The sequence below is a fragment of the Hypanus sabinus genome, chromosome 1, assembly GCF_030144855.1.
Source record: "Hypanus sabinus isolate sHypSab1 chromosome 1, sHypSab1.hap1, whole genome shotgun sequence".
NCBI lineage: Eukaryota > Metazoa > Chordata > Chondrichthyes > Myliobatiformes > Dasyatidae > Hypanus > Hypanus sabinus.
Genome location: NC_082706.1, coordinates 143,911,747 through 143,929,699, shown reverse-complemented (window position 1 = coordinate 143,929,699; position 17,953 = coordinate 143,911,747). Strand labels below are relative to the sequence as shown.

General features: G+C 43.4%; 2 protein-coding genes across 7 annotated transcripts in view; one reads left to right on the top strand and one right to left on the bottom strand.

Annotated features, from left to right (window-relative positions):
* The window catches only part of LOC132398489 (leucine-rich repeat-containing protein 15-like), a 146,344-nt gene that overhangs the window by 84,774 nt on the left and 43,617 nt on the right, over window positions 1–17,953 (bottom strand). For 2 of the 3 annotated variants that reach the window (XM_059978023.1, XM_059978045.1), the window contains exon 1: window positions 5,927–6,111. The exons of the other annotated variant lie outside the window; for it this stretch is intronic. Coding sequence is in view for 1 of the 2 variants with exons in the window: in XM_059978045.1 (XP_059834028.1) it covers window positions 5,927–5,983 (57 nt within the window). In the remaining variant the exon portion in view is untranslated. Of the gene's footprint in view, window positions 1–5,926; window positions 6,112–17,953 lie in introns of those variants that run through there. 3 annotated transcript variants of the gene reach the window in all.
* Window positions 6,147–17,953, top strand: part of rmc1 (regulator of MON1-CCZ1) — a 76,219-nt gene continuing 64,412 nt past the window's right edge. For 2 of the 4 annotated variants that reach the window (XM_059977924.1, XM_059977941.1), the window contains exon 1: window positions 6,147–6,302. In XM_059977924.1, coding sequence (XP_059833907.1) covers window positions 6,204–6,302 — 99 coding nt within the window. In that variant the 5' untranslated portion in view covers window positions 6,147–6,203. Of the gene's footprint in view, window positions 6,303–15,884; window positions 16,015–17,953 lie in introns of all 4 variants that reach the window. The other 2 variants (XM_059977933.1, XM_059977913.1) reach the window with 2 other exon arrangements.

Below are 17,953 nucleotides of genomic sequence, written 5' to 3'. Positions count from 1 at the left end.
CAGATTGTCCAGACAGTGCACATTGAAAAAAGTGAGACAGGATTTTTGTGGCCTGCTTCAATCATTGATCTGCATTCACAGCCTCTGGAACAAAAGGTTGATCCTAATGCTAGGAATCGTGGCACACTCCCCACCTCAAGGAGACAAAATTCATCATCAAAGATCCTCACCATCCAGGTCATGCCATCTTATTGTAGCTACCATTGGGCAGGAGGTACAAAACACTGAAGTCTCACATCACTAGGTTCAAGAACAGCCACTTTCCTTCAATCATTCAGTTATTGAATCAACCAGCATAACCCTCATCACTACAGTTTAGCAACGAATGACCACTTTGATTGCTTTACATTAAAATTGATATTTCCATTTGTTCTAATTAAGTTCTTTTCTGCAAAAGTTGTGTATAATTTATGTTTAATGTTTTACTTGTGAATGCTGCTTACCTAATGCTCCATGCTGTGATGCTGCTGCAATTAAGTTTTATATTGCACATGTGCATACACGTACTTGTGCAGATGACAATAAATGTAGAACATGAACACAGGAGATTCTGCAGATGCTGAAAATTTGTGTGTTGCTCCGACAATAAACACAAATTTGACTTTGAGATGAGTGCCCTGGGGAGCCAGAGCAGGTTTGGCCAGTTGTTTTAACACAAAAAAATTAGACTTTATTGTTCCTTTAACTCACTTTACCCTCTGTTGCCCTGTTTTAAAGTAAAGATGTTTCTGTCCTGAGGCAGTTAGTACATTGCCACAGCAACTGCAGATCATAAATGAAAACAACTTCATCTGCTGATTTTGTCATGTTTGTGACAACTTCTCATTTGTTAATTTTCAAATCCTTGGTTAGGAGACATGTTCTCCAAGATATTAAAGTCAAAAGAAAAAGTTGGGAGTTTATCGCAGGTCAACCAAGATCTCACTGAACATCAGAATATACTGTAATTATACTATAATATGTAAATATACTATAATCAGTACATTATAGCAACACTGTGACCATTTTGCTCTAAAAAGGATTTTTTGATCCTAATAGTTCTCTTATAAAATTTGTGAAAATATGTAATTTATGCTTATGTTTTTCTTGTGAATATTGTGTAGTACTGTGCAAAGTCTTAGGCACATGCAAAAAAAGTTAAGTGAAGCATCTTCCCCCTTCTCAGTGCTAAAGAAGGGTCTTGGCCTGAAATGTCAACTGCTTAGTTATTTCCATAGACGTTGCCTGACCTGTTGAGTTCTTCCAGCATTTTGTGTGTGTGTTGCTTCGGTAAAGGAAAGATGCTTTCAAAAATAATGAAGTGAAAGGTTTCTAAATATAAAAAGAAACAATAAGGAGCAGTAAATAGTAAAATAAATCAGATCAATATTTGGTGTGAACACCCTTTGCCTTTAAAACTGCATAAAAATTGGCTGGTAGATTGTTCCAAGCATCCTGGAGAATGTCACAGTTCTCTGCAGACTTTGGCTGACTCGCTTGCTTCTGTCTCTCCAGATAATCCCAGACAGCCTTGATGACGTTGAGATCAGGGCCCTGTGGAGGCCACACCATCTGTTGCAGAACTCCTTGTTCTTTTTGCTGAAGATAGTTCTTTATGACCTTGGCCATGTGTTTGGGGTCACTGCCCTTCTGCAGAATGACTTTGGGACCAATCAGATGCCTCCCTGACAGTATGCGTGATGGATGAAAATCTGCAGGAAACCAGTGTGTTCCACTGTTGGCTGCAGGCACTTATCTATGGACAAAGTGCCTCATGTTTCAGCCAAAAAAAAACAAATTTTGACTTGTCAGTCCAGAGCACTTGCTGCTATTCAACACCCCAATTCTTGTGTTTTTGTGCATAGGTGAATCTTTTCGTTTTGTTTCCACTTCAGAGGAATGGCTTTTTGGCAGCAACTATTCCATGAAGACCACTTCTGACAAGACTTATCCAGATGGCAGAGGGGTGTACTTGGGTTTCAGTGGTTTCTGTGAGTTCAGAGCTGATAGCAGTGCTGGACTTCTTCCAATTTTGAAGTGATGTCAGTTTGATGTATAGTTGTTATACTCATTTCGAGGCAGAAAATGACGTGGTGGCGAGGAAGACCGCTCCTCCTCCCGATGACCAGGCACTGTGTCTTACTGTGGCTGACTGTGGCTGATGTGAGGAAAACTCTGTCTTACTGTGGCTGATGCAGGGTCAACCCACAGAAGGCTGCTGGACCAGACAATATTCCTGGCAGAGTGCTTAGAGGATGTGCAGACCAGCTGACAGATGTTCTCACTGACATCTTCAACATCTCCCTGAGCAGTGCTGTTGTTCCAATGTGCTTCAAGGCCGCCACCATCATCCCCATGCCAAAGAAGTCTTCAGAGTCCTGCCTCAATGACTACTGTCCCGTTGCTCTCACATCCATCATCATGAAGTGTTTCGAAAGGCTCATCATGAGGCTTATGAAGACCCTGCTGCTCCCCTCACTGGACCCTCTACAGTTCACGTATCATCCCAACCGCTCAACAGACGATGCCATTGCCACCACCTTCCACCTGACCCTCACCCACCTGGACAAAAAAAGACACATACGTTTGAATGCTGTTCATAGACTTGTTCAGCATTCAACATAATCATTCCTCAGCACCTGACTAGAAAGCTGAAACTGCTGGCCTGAATACCTCCCTCTGCAACTGGATCCGAGACTTCCTGACTGGGAGACCTCAGTCAGTCCGGATCGGGAGCAGCATCTCCAACACCGTCACACTGAGCACGGGGGCTCCCCAGGGCTGTGTGCTCAGTCCACTGCTGTTCACTCTGCTGACCCACGACTGTGCTGCAACACACAGCTTGAACCATATCATCAAGTTCGCCAATGACATCACTGTGGTGGGTCTCATCAGCAAGAAGGACGAGTCAGCTTAAAGAGAGGAGGTACAGCAGCTAATGGACTGGTGCAGAGCCAACAACCTGTCTCTGAATGTGAACAAAACAAAAGAGATGGTTCTTGACTTCAGGAGAACACAGAGCGACCACTCTCCACAGAACATTGACAGCTCCTCTGTTGAGATTGTTAAGAGCACCAAATTTCTTGGTGTTCACCTGGCAGAGAATCTCACCTGATCCCTCAACACCAGCTCCATAGCCAAGAAAGCCCAGCAGCGTCTCTACTTTCTGCAAAGGCTGAGAATAGTCCATCTCCCACTCCCCATCCTCACCACGTTCTACAGAGGATGTATCAAGAGTATCCTGAACAGCTGCATCACTGCCTGGTTCCGGAAATGCACTGTCTCGGATTGCAAGACCCTGCAGCGGGTAGTGAGGTCAGCTGAGAAGATCATTGGGGTCTGACTTCCCGCCATTACAGACATTTTACATTACACACTGCACCTGCAAAGCTAACAGTATTGTGAAGGACCCCACACACCCCTCACACAAACTCTTCTCCCTCCTGCCATCTGGTAAAAGGTATCAAGCATTTGGGCTCTCATGACCAGACTGTGCAACCGTTTCTTCCCCCAAGCTATCAGACTCCTCAATAGTCAGAGTCTAGACTGATATTTACATCATTTATTATTATATTGTGGTGACCCACTTCCTAGCGCACTCGAACCGGCTCACAAATAGCCAGCGCGCCGGCACAAAGGCCAGGTCCGCAACAAAGGGAAAAAGCCTGCGGGGGTTTGTGAGTACGTGTCCCTTACAGCATCCGCGCCCGGGGAGGGCGGGATGAGGGAGGCTTTAAAGCAAGGCTGTGAAGTTCGAATAAAATCATCTTTAATTGCAGTTTACTGACTCCGTGTCGTTATTTTAGGGCTGCGTGTAGCACACCGCTACAATATTGTAATTTGTCCTCTACTGTGCCTATTGTCTTATTTATTAATTATTGTACTGCCCTGCACTGTTTTGTGCACTTTATGTAGTTGTGGTGAACTACATATACCTGTCTGGACACGCCCCCCCCCCACCCCCACTGACTGCTCCTGTGGCTCCTCCCACAGACCCCGGTATAAAGGCGATTGGGGCCTGAATCCCGCCTCTCAGTCTCCAGAATGTAGCATGGTGGTCAATTGCTGCTTGTTCTTTCTTCCAGTCAATAAAAGCCAATATCTTGCCTCACGTCTCGAGAGTTATTGATGGTGCATCAGTAGTCCTGAGCAGGTCTGTAGTCTAGTGCAGTTTTTATGTTGTTTTGTGTAGTCTAGTGTAGCTTTGAGCTGTCTCACATAGTCTAGTGTAGTTTTGTGTTGTTTCATGTAGCACCAGGGTCCTGGAGGAACGTTGTTTCATTTTCACTGTGTACTGTACCAGCAGCTTTTTGGTCAAAATGACAATGAACTTGACTTGACTTTACTTGGTCCTCAACCGTGCTCATTTCTTTATGCTTCTTCAGAAGTGTTTGAATGGCATGTCTTGAAAATCCTTTCTGCTATGAAATGTCTGCTTTGGAGTGACCTTGCTAATGCAGGATGACTACTTTGTGTGCTGGTGTTATGCTCACTCTTGCCTTAGTGTAAGAATTGATGATTTGAATGTTAAGCTGTCACATCTGCCACATCCTCACCTATTAGTTTGGTTGTCCTTCACACATTTCTGTTTAAGTTAATCAGTTTAGTTTATCCAACTTGCTATGTCATTGGAATCCTCCACAGTGACACCCAAGTCCCTTTGTGCCTCAGCTTTTTGTATTTTCTCTCCATTTAGAAAATAGTTAATCTTTTCATTTCTTCTACCAAAGTGCATGACCATACACTTCCTGACACTGTATTCCATCTGCTATTTCTTTGCCTATTCTCTGAATTTGTCTAAATCCTTCTGTAGCCTCTCTACTTCAAGAATACCTGCCCCTCCACCTCATATTGTCTGCAAACTTAGCAACAAACCCATCAATTCCATCATCCAAAACATTGACATTTAATGTCAATTCAGTAACAAACAAGAGAAAATCTGGAGTTGCTGGAAATCCAAGCAACACACGAGATGCTGGAGGACCTCAGCAGGCCAGGCGGTATCTATGGAAACTAGTTAACAGTCAATGTTTTGGGCCAAGACCTTTCTTCAGTCCTGTATTCACCCTTTTCGATTTTGTCCACCTTTTATGTTGCAGCTCATCCTGTTGACTGCAATTTTACCCCATTAACAGCCTTTCCTCGCTACACATTGCCTCTGTTTGTAAACCAGCTACCTCATTTTCAGGACTATCATCCACCTTTCCTACGATACTTCTTGCATTGAGATATACACAGCTCAGGACACTAGTCACACCATGCTCAATCTTTTGATTCCAAACTTTGAGGTCTTAGCAACATTTGCCTCCACAAACTCTCCACTAACCATTCTGGCACTCTTGTTTCCCCCCCCCCCACCCCCGCAATTCTAGTTTAAACTTCACAGTGCAGCAAAAGACAAACCTTTCTGCCAGTTCAGTTGCAAACCGTCCCATCTGTACAAGGACACAGATGAAGAGCATTGGATGGTTCTGGCCCTGTATGCACTGGAATTCAGAGGAATGGGGATGGATCTAATTGAACGTTGAAAGACCTCAATAGAGTAGATGTAGAGAGTATGTTTCCTATGGTGGGGGAGTCTAGGACCAAAGGGTACAGCCTCAGAATAGTATGATGTCCATTTAGAATGGAGCCAGAGAGTAATAAATTTGTGGGATTTGTTGCCACAGGCAGCTGTGATGGGCATGTCATTGGATTATTTAAGGCAGAGGTTGATAAATTCTTCATTAGTCAAGGCATGAAGGGTTATGAGGAGAAGGCAGGAGATTGTGGTTGAGAGGGAAATGGATCTGCCATAATGAAATGGCAGAGCAGCCTTGATGGACCAAATGGCCTAAATCCGTTCCTATATCTTATGGTTTTATGGCCTTAAAAACAGCTAATTCTGAGCCACGAGACATTGCAGCCCGGCAATATCTTGACCTGAACACTTTATACTATTTCTCACCTCTATCCAGATGACGGGTCCCAGTAACTGCACTTCCCAGCCTTTGATCTCGACCATGACGGCAATGAGTGTAGGATAACAGCGACACTTAGAGGTCCTCCACCAAGTCACCCCCTGACTTGGAAACACAACGCCATTCTACCATCACTAAAGCTCATCTCAATCGCGGGGATTCAGACCGCGCATGCGCGTCACTGGTAACCAAGGACGAATACGCCTGCGCAATGCCGACTGTTGGGGAGGTACGCGCGCCTGCGCTCTGTTATCAGACGCCGGGATGGATTACGGACATTACCTGGAGCTGTCTGACAGCCCGGTTCACTTCGAGAAGGTTTCGTCCGTCAACAATGTCTTCTTCGATGAAGCGAATAAGCAGGTGAGAGGGTGGGGCAAAGGTCCAACCTTGCTTGTCCGCCGAAGAAAATACCTCTCCGTTCAACTCCCCCCCCCCACCACCCGACGGTCCTTACCTACACCTCCCCCTTATCCCGCCCTCCCGCCCCTCCCCTCGCACCCTCATCATCCGTCCTCCACATCCCAACCTCATTCCCCTTTACCCATTCCACCCACTCCCTCTCCTACCAATACATCCCATATCTCGCCCACCCATCTCTTGCTTCATCATCTATCTTTCGCCCTCTCATCTCTTTATCTAAAGTGCATGTAGACACGATCCACTGCTCTACCTTCATCAATCGCCCTCGTCACAAAATTCAAATCAAGTTAGTGCGATACGACTTGCTCTGCAGAGACATGCTGGCTCTCCCTAATTAGGCCTTGGTTTTCCAAATGCTCATAAATCTTATCCCTAAGAATTCTTTCCACTGATGTGAGAATCACTGGTCCATAGTTTCCAGGATCATCCCTGGTTCCTTTCTTCAACAACTGAACAATCCTCACGAGGAATTTCATGTGCATGCTCTGATTTTTACTGAAATATCAATGCGGATTCAGTTCATTGGGTTGGTAATAAGGTAGTCATCCAGCCCAGCCTTGTACATAATTTTTAAATGTGATGAAGGTTTTTACTTCAATTGACAGTAAGTTCCAGGCATCATTACACTTTGGATGAAAATCTTCCCTCCTAGTCCTTTTTATTTTACCAGTTCTGTTAAATCTGTGTCCCTGGTTATTGAGCTTCCAGCAAACTGAAGTAGATCATTGAATTTAAACAGAATCAGCTTTATTATCACTGATGTATGAAATGGAATTTGTTGTTTTGCAGCTGTAACATTTGCAACATATATAGTGTAACACAAGGGAACAACAAGGTAGTGATAAACAGTTGGACTGTTCAGAAATCTGATGGGAGAGCAGAAGAAGCTCTTTCTGAATCATTGAGAATGGGTCTTCAGGCTCCTGTACCACCTCCTCAATGGTAGTAATGAGAAGAGAGCCTGTCCTGGATAACACAAAGACAGGAGGAGCAAGTTGCACATGGTTAAAATGGGAGCTGCAGGAAAAGGCATAACCGTGCTAGGAGAAGCGGAGGCGAGGTTGAGATTTAGTCAAGTTTCCTTGTTTTTGGTTGGAGTAGTGAGAATAGATGCCAATTCAGTGTGTTTCTAATACAGGATTTGGGAGATCTGTGAGACCTCCAGTCTGTCTGATTACTACATCTGAGTGCAGCTTCTTCCACACTGTGATAGGGGAAAGGAGCTGGATAACCTTTGCCTCTTCTGGGAGAATGAGGAGATGATAGATAAGATCTATAGGGAAACAAGCACAGCTCTGTTGCAGGAGGCAGATAACCGTGTGACTGTCAGGAGAGGTAAAGGGAATAGGCAAATAATACAGAGTACTCCTGTGGCTGTTGGCCTCAATAGCATGGATACTGTTGGGAGGGACGACCTACTAGGGAAAGCCACAGTGACCAGGTCTGTCTCTGTAGCTCAGAAAGGACGAGGGAGAAGAGGAGAGGGTAGTAATAGGGGATTCAATATTTCTTGGAGCAGGCAGGAGATTTTGTGGATGTGAAGGAGACTCTCAGATGCTACTTTGCATCCCAGATGTCAAAGTCAGGGACGTCTCAGATACAGCATTCTTAAGCAGCCAGAAGTCATGCTACATATTGATCCTAATGACATAGATAGGAAAAGTGATGAGGTGCCAAAGAGAGAATACAGGGAGATAGGTAGGAAGCTGAAGAGCAGGGCCTCAAGGTAGTAATTCCTTGTGCCATGCACCAGTAAGGGTATGGATAGGATGATTTGGTGGTTGAATATGTGGCTGAAGAATTGGTTCAGGGGGCATATTTTAGTTTTGTGGATTATTATGATCTGTTTAGGGAAAATATGACTGGTTACAGTTGAATTTGAGAAGATTTATTAAAGTTGATGAGGGTTTAAACTAGTTTGGCAGAGGGATGGGAACTAAAGTGATAAATCAGAAGATACAGTAGTTAATTTAAAGGTAGATGTATCATGTAAGAAGACCGTGAGGAAAGATAGGCAGTAGATAGGGCATAAATACAGTCGGTTGGTTGGGTTGAACTATGTCTTATTTTAATACAAGAAGTATCAGGAACAATGATAATGAACTTAGCATGGATCAATACATGGAACTGTGACTTTGTGGCTGTCACAAGGGAAGGAATGGCTTCTGAATATTCCAGGGATTGGTTGCTTCAAAAAGGGCAGAGAGGGAGGTAAAAGAGGTAGGGGAATGGCATTGCTATTCAGGGATAGTATCACAGCTGCAGAAAGGGAGTGCATCTTGGAGGGATTGTTTACTGAGTCAGTGTGGGTGGATGTCAGAAACAAAAAAGGAGCAATCACTATTGGGAGTATTCTATAGACACCCCCACCCTCATATCGATGGAGTAACTGAGGAGCAGATCGGGAAGCAGATTTGGAATGGTGCGTAAGTAACGTGGTATACTCCTGGATGACTTCAGCTTTCCTAGTATTTATTGGTTTCTCAGTGCAAAGGTATAGATGGGGTGGAATTTGTTCGGTTTGCCCAGGAAGGATTCCTGACGATACGCAGACAGCCCAACTAGAGGCAAGCCATTCTGGATCTGGTACTAGGCAATAAACCTAGTCAGGTGACAGATCCCACAGTCCTGATTGAGAAGTTGCAGAACCAGGGCCGCTGTACCTCCCTGTGCAATTGGATCATCAACTTCCTAACTGGAAGACCACAGTCTGTGCGGATTGGTGATAACGTATCCTCCTCGCTGACAATCATCACTGGCACACCTCAGGGGTTTGTGTGCTTAGCCCACTGCTCTGTATACACATGACTGTGTGGCTAGGCATAGCTCAAATACTACCTATAAACTTGCTGACGATACAACCATTGTCGGTAGAATCTCAGGTGGTGACGAGAGGGCGTGCAAGAGTGCGATATGCCAACTAGTGGAATAATGGAATAATGCCGCAGCAACAACCTGGCACTCAATGTCAGGTTGTTGAGTGAGAAAAATGCCCTTTTCTCACTGTTACCATCAGGTAGGAGGTACAGAAGCCTGAGGCACACACTCAGTGATTCAGGAACAGCTCCTTCTCCTCTGCTATCTGATTTCTAAATGGACATTGAAGCTTTGGACACTACCTCACTTTTTTTAATATAGTACAGTATTTCTGTTTTTTTGCACATTGTGAAAAATCTATTCAATATACGTACAGTCGGCCCTCCTTATTCACGAGTTCTGCATGCGCGAATTCAACCAACTGTGAATTGAGAAAACCCACAAGTGCTCTTCCAGCACTCGTTCTTCGAGCATGTATAGACTTTTTTTCTTGTCATTATTCCCTAAACAATGCAGTATAACAACTATTTACATAGCATTTACATTGTATTAGGTATTATAGGTAATATAGAGATGATTTAAAGAGAATGTGCGAGAGTTATCGTGGATTGGGATTGAAAAAAATCTGAAGTTCTCCTACTAAGTAAGTCAGAACAGTTACATCCAGTATTATTTAGCGTCAGTTAGTCAAACATTTGTCTTAGAAAATAATATATATTTTACCTTTCTATGCATATAAAACACTTAAGAAACGTATGTATTTCAATAATTAAACCACTCTGTTGCTTAGTAATAATTGTAGCTTTCATTGGGGCAGGGGCTTTCTCACTTTGTTGTTTAAAATTGTTCCGATCATTGACCGACTATAGCCTAACGCTTTTCCAATGACTGATGGTGTTTCACCTCTTTCCGATTGCTTTATTATTTCCACTTTATTTTCAATCGTGATTGTGATTATTTTCGTGAACAGAAACACTGTGGATTCAGAGCTCTGCAGGGTCCTAAAAACCACTGCTCTGAGACAGGTTAAATAAGGTCCAGGGTTCCTCTGGGTCTTAAAGTCCACTGCACTGAAACAGGTTAAATAAGGGACTTGAGCATCCGTGTTTTTTGGTGTCCGCGAGGGGTCCCGGAACCAATCCCTCATGGATAAGGAGGGCCGACTGTAATTGATTTACTTGCTTATTTATTATTATGTTTTATTTTATTTATTTTTACTATTATTATTTTTCTCTCTCTGCTGGATTATGTATTGCATTGAACTACTGCTGCTAAGTTAACAAATTTCATGTCACATACCGGTGATAATAAACCCTATTCTGATTGCTCTGTAGGTGAGCATTTTGGAGACAGTGATCAAAATTCCCTGACTTTTGCCATAGTTTTGGACCGGAACGGGAGAAGATGATATGGGAAGGTATTTAATTGGGAGAGAGTGAATTCTGATGCTATTAGGCAGAAACATGGGAGTATAAATTGGGTACATATATTATCAGGAAAATGCACAATGAAATGAGGTTGTTGTTAACGGAGTACTTGCATAGAGTTCTGGTTAGATTTGGCCCTTTGAGGCAGGGGAAGGATGGTAGGGTGAAGGAGCCATGGTTGACGAGATGTGGAACATCTGGTCAAGGCGAACAAGGCATACTTATGACTTAGGAAGCGTGGATCAGACAGGGCCCTAGAGAGTTACAAGATAGCAAGGAGCTTATGAATAGACTTATGAATACTAGTAGAGAACATGAGAAAACCTTGGTGAACAGGATTAAGGAAAACCCCAAGGTGTTCTACATGTACATGAACAGGAGGATGGCTAGAATGATGGTAGGACCTAACTGGGATAGAAAAAACAGGCCTGGAGTTGGAAGAGCTTGGGGAGATTTGTATTGAATACTTTGTTTCAGAATTCACCAGTGAGAGGGATCCTGAAGTTTGTAAGGACAGTGTAAAACAGGCTGATATGCTAGAACATGTTGATGTTAAAGAGCTGGAACCTTTGAAAAACTTACGATAGATAAGTCCCTGTGGCCAAATGGAATATACCCCAGGTAGCAAGGGAAGAGATTGCTGTGCCTTTGATGATGATCATCGCATGCTATTGGCCACAGGAATAGTCTCAGAAGATTGAAGGATGGCAAATATTAGTCCTTTGTTCAAGAAGGGTAATAGCAATAGCACTAAGAATTACAGACCAGTAAGCTTTAGGTCAGTGGTGGGAAAACTAATAGGGAGGGTTCTTGGAGACAGAATTTATGAGCATTTGGAGGGGCATAGTCTGATTAGGGATAGTCAGCATTGCTTTGTGAGGGTCAGGTTGTGCCTCAGAATCAGGTAAAATATCACCAGCATATGTCATGAAATGTATTACCTTAGCAGCAGCAGTAAAATGTAATACATGATAATATAGAAATAAAAAAATAAATAAGTAAATCAATTACAGAAAGTATATAATATGTATGTTAAATAACTATAAGTACACCCTTCCTGTCGGTAATAATGAGAAGAGGCATGCCCTGGGTGATGGGGGTCCTTAATAATGGATACCGCCTTTCTGAGGCACCACTCCTTGAAGATGTCTTGGAAAGTATAGACCCTCACGAGCCTAATTGAATTCTTTGAGAAAAATGACTAAACAAATCGATGAAGTAGAGTGGTGGATGTGGTTTACGTGAATTTTAGTAAGGCTTTTGACAAGGCTTACTGGTCTGTAGGCTTATCAGAAAGTCAGGAGGCATGGGATCCGGGAAATCTGGCTGTGTGGATTCAGAATTGTCTTGCTCACAGAAAGCAGAGGGTGGTAGTAAATGGGGCATATTCCTCCTGGAGGTTGGTGACCAGTGGTATTCCATAGGGATGTTCTGGGACCCTTGCTCTATGATAGACTTTGGAAGGTTGAACTTGAAGGGAAAATACAAGGCTAATGGTAGTATTCTTAGCAGTGGGGAGGAACAGCAGGATCATACGGTTCACAACCAATGATCTCTCAGAATTGGTGTGTAAGTGGATAGGGTGGTTAAGAAGGCATATGTTATGTTGCCCATTAGTCAGGAAATTGAGAACAAGAGCTGTAATGTTATAGCTCTATATAGCTCTGATTAGACTACACTTGAGTCCTGTTCTGATCACCTCATTATGGGAAGGATATGGAAAGTTTTGGGAGGGCGTAGAGGAAATTTACCAGGGTGTTGCCTGGATTGGAGAGAATTAGAATCAGAATCAGGTTTATTATGACTGGCATGTGACGTGAAATTTGTTAACTTAGCAGCAGCAATTCAATGCAATACATAATATAGAACAGAAAATAAATAATAATAGTAAACAAGTAAATCAATTACAGTATACGTATATTGAATAGATTTAAAAAAGTACAAAAACAGAAATACTGTATATTAAAAAAATGAGGTAGTGTCCAAGGATTCAATGCCCATTTAGGAATTGGATGGCAGAGGAGATGAAGCTTCCTGAATCGCTGAGTGTGTGCCTTCAGGCTCCTGTACCTCCTATCTAATGTTAATAGTGAAAAAAGGGCATGCCCCGAGTGTTGGAGGTCCTTAATAATGGACGCTGCCTTTCTGGGACACCGCTGCCTGAAGATGTCCTGGGTACTTTGTAGGCTAGTGCCCAAGATAGAGCTGACTAGATTTACAACCCTCTGCAGCTTCTTTTGGTCCTGTGCAGTAGCCCCTCCATACCAGACAGTGATGCAGCCTGTCAGAATGCTGTCCATGGTACAACTATAGAAGCTTTTGAGTGTATTTATTGACATACTAAATCTCTTCAAACTCCTAAGTATAGCTGCTGACTTGGCTTCTTTATAACTACATCGATATATTGGGACCAGGTTAGATCATGAAAATGCTCACTCTCTCCACTTCTGATCCCTCTATGAAGATTGTTATGTATTCCTTCATCATACCCTTCCTGAAGTCCACAATCAGCTGTTTCGTCATACTGACGTTGAGTGCCAGGTTGTTACTGCTACATCACTCCTCTAGTTGGCATATCTCACTCCTGTACGCCCTCTTGTCACTACCTGAGATTCTACCAACAATGGTTGTATTGTCAGCAAATTTATAGATGGTATTTGCGCTATGCCTAGCCACACAGTCATGCGTATGTAGAGATGGGCTAAGTACACACCACTGAGGTGCGCCAGTGTTGATTGTCAGCGAGGAGGATATGTTATCACCAATTTGCACAGATTGTGGTCTTCCATTTAGGAAGTCGACAATCCAATTCCAGAGGGAGGTACAGAGGCCCAGATTCTACAACTTCTCAATCAGGATTGTGGGAATGATGGTATTAAATGCTGAGCTATAGTCGATGAACAGCAACCTGACATAAGTGTTTGTGTTGTCCAGGTGGTCTAAAGCCTTGTGGAGAGCCATTGAGATTCCGTTTGCCGTTGACCTATTGTGGCGATAGACAAATTGCAATGGGTCCAGGTCCTTGCTGAGACAGGAGTTCAGTCTAGTCATAACCATCCTCTCAAAGCAGTTCATCACTGTCAATATGAGTGTTACTGGGCGGTAGTCTATAAGGCAGCCCACATTATTCTTCTCAGGCACTGGTATAATTGTTGCCTTTTTGAAGCATTTTTATTACAATAAGTTGAGTGAACTAGTGCTTTTCTTTTTGGAGTGAAAGAAGATGAGAGGTGACTTGATAGAGTTGTAAAAAGGTAATAAGAGGCATAGATAGAGTGGATAACCAGAGAATTTTTACCAGGGTGGAAATGCTAGTAGGAGGGGTCATAATTTTAAGGTGCATTTAAGAGACTCATTGTTGCCCACATAGAGACTGCCTGCAGCATATAACATCCTGCTTCGCAGAGACTGCTGAGCTCTTCAGACTGGAAATCAACTTGAAGGCAGAAGTTCTCCATCAGCTTGCACCTCAGGAAGAGGTCTTTATTCTTTGGAGTGTAGAAGTTTGAGGGGGGACTTGATAGAGGTATTTAAAATTATGAGGGGGATAGATAGAGTTGACGTGGATAGGTTTTTTCCATTGAGAGTAAGGGAGATTCAAACAAGAGGACAAGAGTTGAGAGTTAGGGGGCAAAAGTTTAAGGGTAACATGAGGGGGAATTCCTTTACTCAGAGAGTGGTAGCTGTATGGAATGAGCTTCCAGTAGAAGTGGTAGAGGCAGGTTCGGTATTGTCATTTAAAGTAAAATTGGATAGGTATAATGGATGGGAAAGGAATGGGTTATGGGCTGAGTGCAGGTAGGTGGGACTATGTGAGAGTAAGCAATCGGCATGGACTAGAAGGGCCGAGATGTCCTGTTTCCGTGCTGTAATTGTTAAATGGTTATTACCACCCTCCCCACATCACCATTGGCAAGGCAGAGCTGAAGACAGTCCACCAGTTCAGCTACCTGGGGTGTACCATCTCATCAGATGCCAAGATCGACAAAGAAATTGACAACGGACTGGTAAAGGCAAACAGCGCATTCGGCAGGCTGCACAAAAGAGTCTGGAACAACAAGCATCTGAAGAAAGGCACAAAGATCAGCGTGTACAGAGCCGTTGTACTGACCACCCTTCTGACAGTCCGAGTCGTGGATCACCTACCGTCACCACCTACGACTCCTTGAGCGTTTTCACCAGCGCTGCCTCCGCACCATCCTCAACATCCACTGGAGTGACTTCAACACCAACACTGAAGTCTTCGAACAGGCAGAGGTCACCAGCATTGAGGCCATGCTGTTGAAAACGCAGCTGCGCTGGGCAGGGCATATCGCCAGGATGGAGGGTCATCGCCTGCCCAAGATTGTGCTGTATGGCAAACTCTCCACTGGCCACTGTGACAGGAGGGCACCGAAGAAGAGGTACAAGGACTCTCTGAAGAAATCCCTTTGTGTCTGTCACATTGACCATCGCCAGTGGTCTAATCTAGAACTCGATCGTGAGGTCTGGTGACACATCATTCACCAGTCTGTCTCCTCCTTCGAGAATGCACGCAGGGCTGGCCTTGAGGACAAAAGGAGGAGGAAGAACCGTGACACAGCAGCACCAAACCCAGAACAGATTTTCCCTTGAAGCCGCTGTGGCTGGGTCTGTTTGTCCCATATTGGCCTCGTCAGTCACTAGCGAGCCTGCGGCAGACATAGGCAGCCCTCTTCCTAAATATTTGTTTGCGAAACCAAGCCATGAGATAGGTACAGATGGGAGGAAAGGGTTAGATTTATCTTAGAGTGGGTTAAAAGGTCAGCATAGCATAGGGTTAAAGGGCCTCTAATGTGCTCTGTTCTGTTTAATGAATGAATATAGCACTGAGGTAGTAGTACATTCCTTTCTGGAGCATGAATACAGGAAGAGCAGCACAGCAGAATTAAATTGAATTTACTTTATTTCTTACATTCTTCACATACACAAGGAATAAATCTTTTATTACGTCTCCATCTGAATGTGCAATGTGCAATTTATAGTAATTTGTAATAAATAGAATGTACAGTAAGGTGTACAACAGAGCAGTTAATATAGCTCAGAAATACAATTGTGTCAGTGTGTATTAATTAGTCTGATAGCCTGGTGGAAAGAGCTGTCCCAGAGCCAGTTGGTCCTGGCTTTGATGCTGTGGTACCATATCCCAGATGGTAGCAGCTGGAACAGTATGTGGTTGGGGTGACTCAGGTCCCCAATGATCCTTTTTATGCACCTGTCACTGTAAATGTCCTGAATAATGGGAAGTTCACATCCACAGATGCACTGGGCTGTCTGAACCACTTTCTGCACAAGGCAGGGTGAAGGTCAAGGTCTCTGAGCTACTTCTCAAGCCTGGAGGGAATTATGGTGTTGAAAGCTGAACTGTAGTCCAAGAACAGCATTCTCACGTAAGCATCCCTTTTCTCCAGTTGTTAAAAGACAGTGTGTAGACCTGTGGCTATTGCGTTGATCTGTCGATCGGTTGTGTCAGTAGGTGAATTGTAGGGGGTGCAGTATGGGTGGTAGCATGCTGTAGATGTAGTCCTTGAGCAGCCTCTCAAAGCATTTGCTTATTATTGAGGTGAGTGAGACAGGATGCCAGACATTCAGACATGTTATCTTGGTCTTTTTAGGTAATAAGCTTATAAGAGAAGTTATTGGTAGCACTAGATCCAAAGAGAAGATGCCAACATGCATGGTAATGTCCTGTGATTGGGCTGGGTTAAATCATGGGTGTCAGGAGTTGCTGGGTAGCATGGCTAGAAGGCCTATTCTGAGCTGTATCTCCGATAAACTAAATAAAATAAAATTCAAAAAGTAGCAGTACCAGAGATGGGGAGCAAAGTCACAGACTAGTTGATTGTCACATCCACGTGTACGTGTGTGCACAGATGCAATGAAAAATTTACTTGCTGCAGCATCACAGGTACATGGCATCATGTAAGCAGTATTCACAAGAAAAACAAATTACAGTAAAAACCCGTTATAACGCGATCTTAATACATAGGGCAGAATTAGGCCATTCAGTCCATCGAGTCTGCTCCACCATTCCATCATGGCTGATCCCAGATCCCACTCAACCCCATATACTTGCCTTCTTACCATATCATTTGATGTCCTGACAGGAAACTATCATCTTCCACTTAAACTTCCACTTACACTTACATGGACTTGGCCTCACCAAGAGCATTCCACAGATTCACTACTCTTTGGCTAAAAAAAAATTCCTCCTATCCTCTGTTCTAAAAGGTCACCCTCAATTTTGAGGCTGTGCCCTCTAGTTCTGGATACTCCCACCAGAGGAAGCATCCTCTCCACATCCACCCTATCTAGTCCTTTCAATATTCCGTAGGTTTCAATGAGATCTCTATGCATTCTTCTAAATTTCAGTGAACACAGGCCAAAGCAGCCAAATGCTACCTGTAAGTTAACCCCTTCATTCCCAGAATCATCCTTATGAGCCTCTTGCTGGACTCTCTCCTATGATAACGCATCCTTTCTGAGATATGGGGCTCAAAACTGTTGACAATACGCTAAGTGTGACCTGACTAGTATCTTATAAAGGCTCAGCATTATTTCCTTGCTTTTATATTCTATTCCCCTTGAAATGAATGCCAACATTGCATTTGCCTTCTTTACCACAGACTCAACCTGTGAATTAACCTTCTGTGAGTCTTGCATAAGGGCTCCTAAGACCCTCTGTACCTCTGATGTTTGAACTTTCTCCCCATTTAGATAATAGTCTGCACTATTGTTCCTTTTACCAAAATGCATTATCATACATTTCCCAACACTGTATTCCACTTGCAACTTTTGTGTCCATTCTTCCAATTTGTCTAAGTCCTTCTGCAATTGCATAGTCTCCTCAGCACTACCTACCTCTCCACCCTACTTTCGTATCATCCGCAAACTTAGCCACAAGGTGATCAATTCTATTATCCAAATCATTGGTAGACAATATGAAAAGTAGCAGTCCCAATATTGTCCCCTGAGGAATACCACTAGTCACTGGCAGCCAACAAGAATAGGCCCCTTTTATTTCCACTTGCTGCTTCCTGGCTGTCAGCCATTCTTCTATCCTGTAACACCATAGGATTTGATCTTGTTAAGCAGCTTCATGTGTGGCACCTTATCAAATGCTTTCTGAAAATCCAGGTAAAGACATCCACTGCCTCTCATTTGTCCTCACTGCTTGTTAGTTCCTTGAAGAACTCTAACAGAAATGTCAGGCAAGGTTACTCTTTACAGAGAAATATTTATATGCTGACTTTGACTTGTTTTATCATTAGTCTCCAATTACCCCAAAACCTCATCCTTAATAATAGACTCCAGCACTTTCCCAGCCAC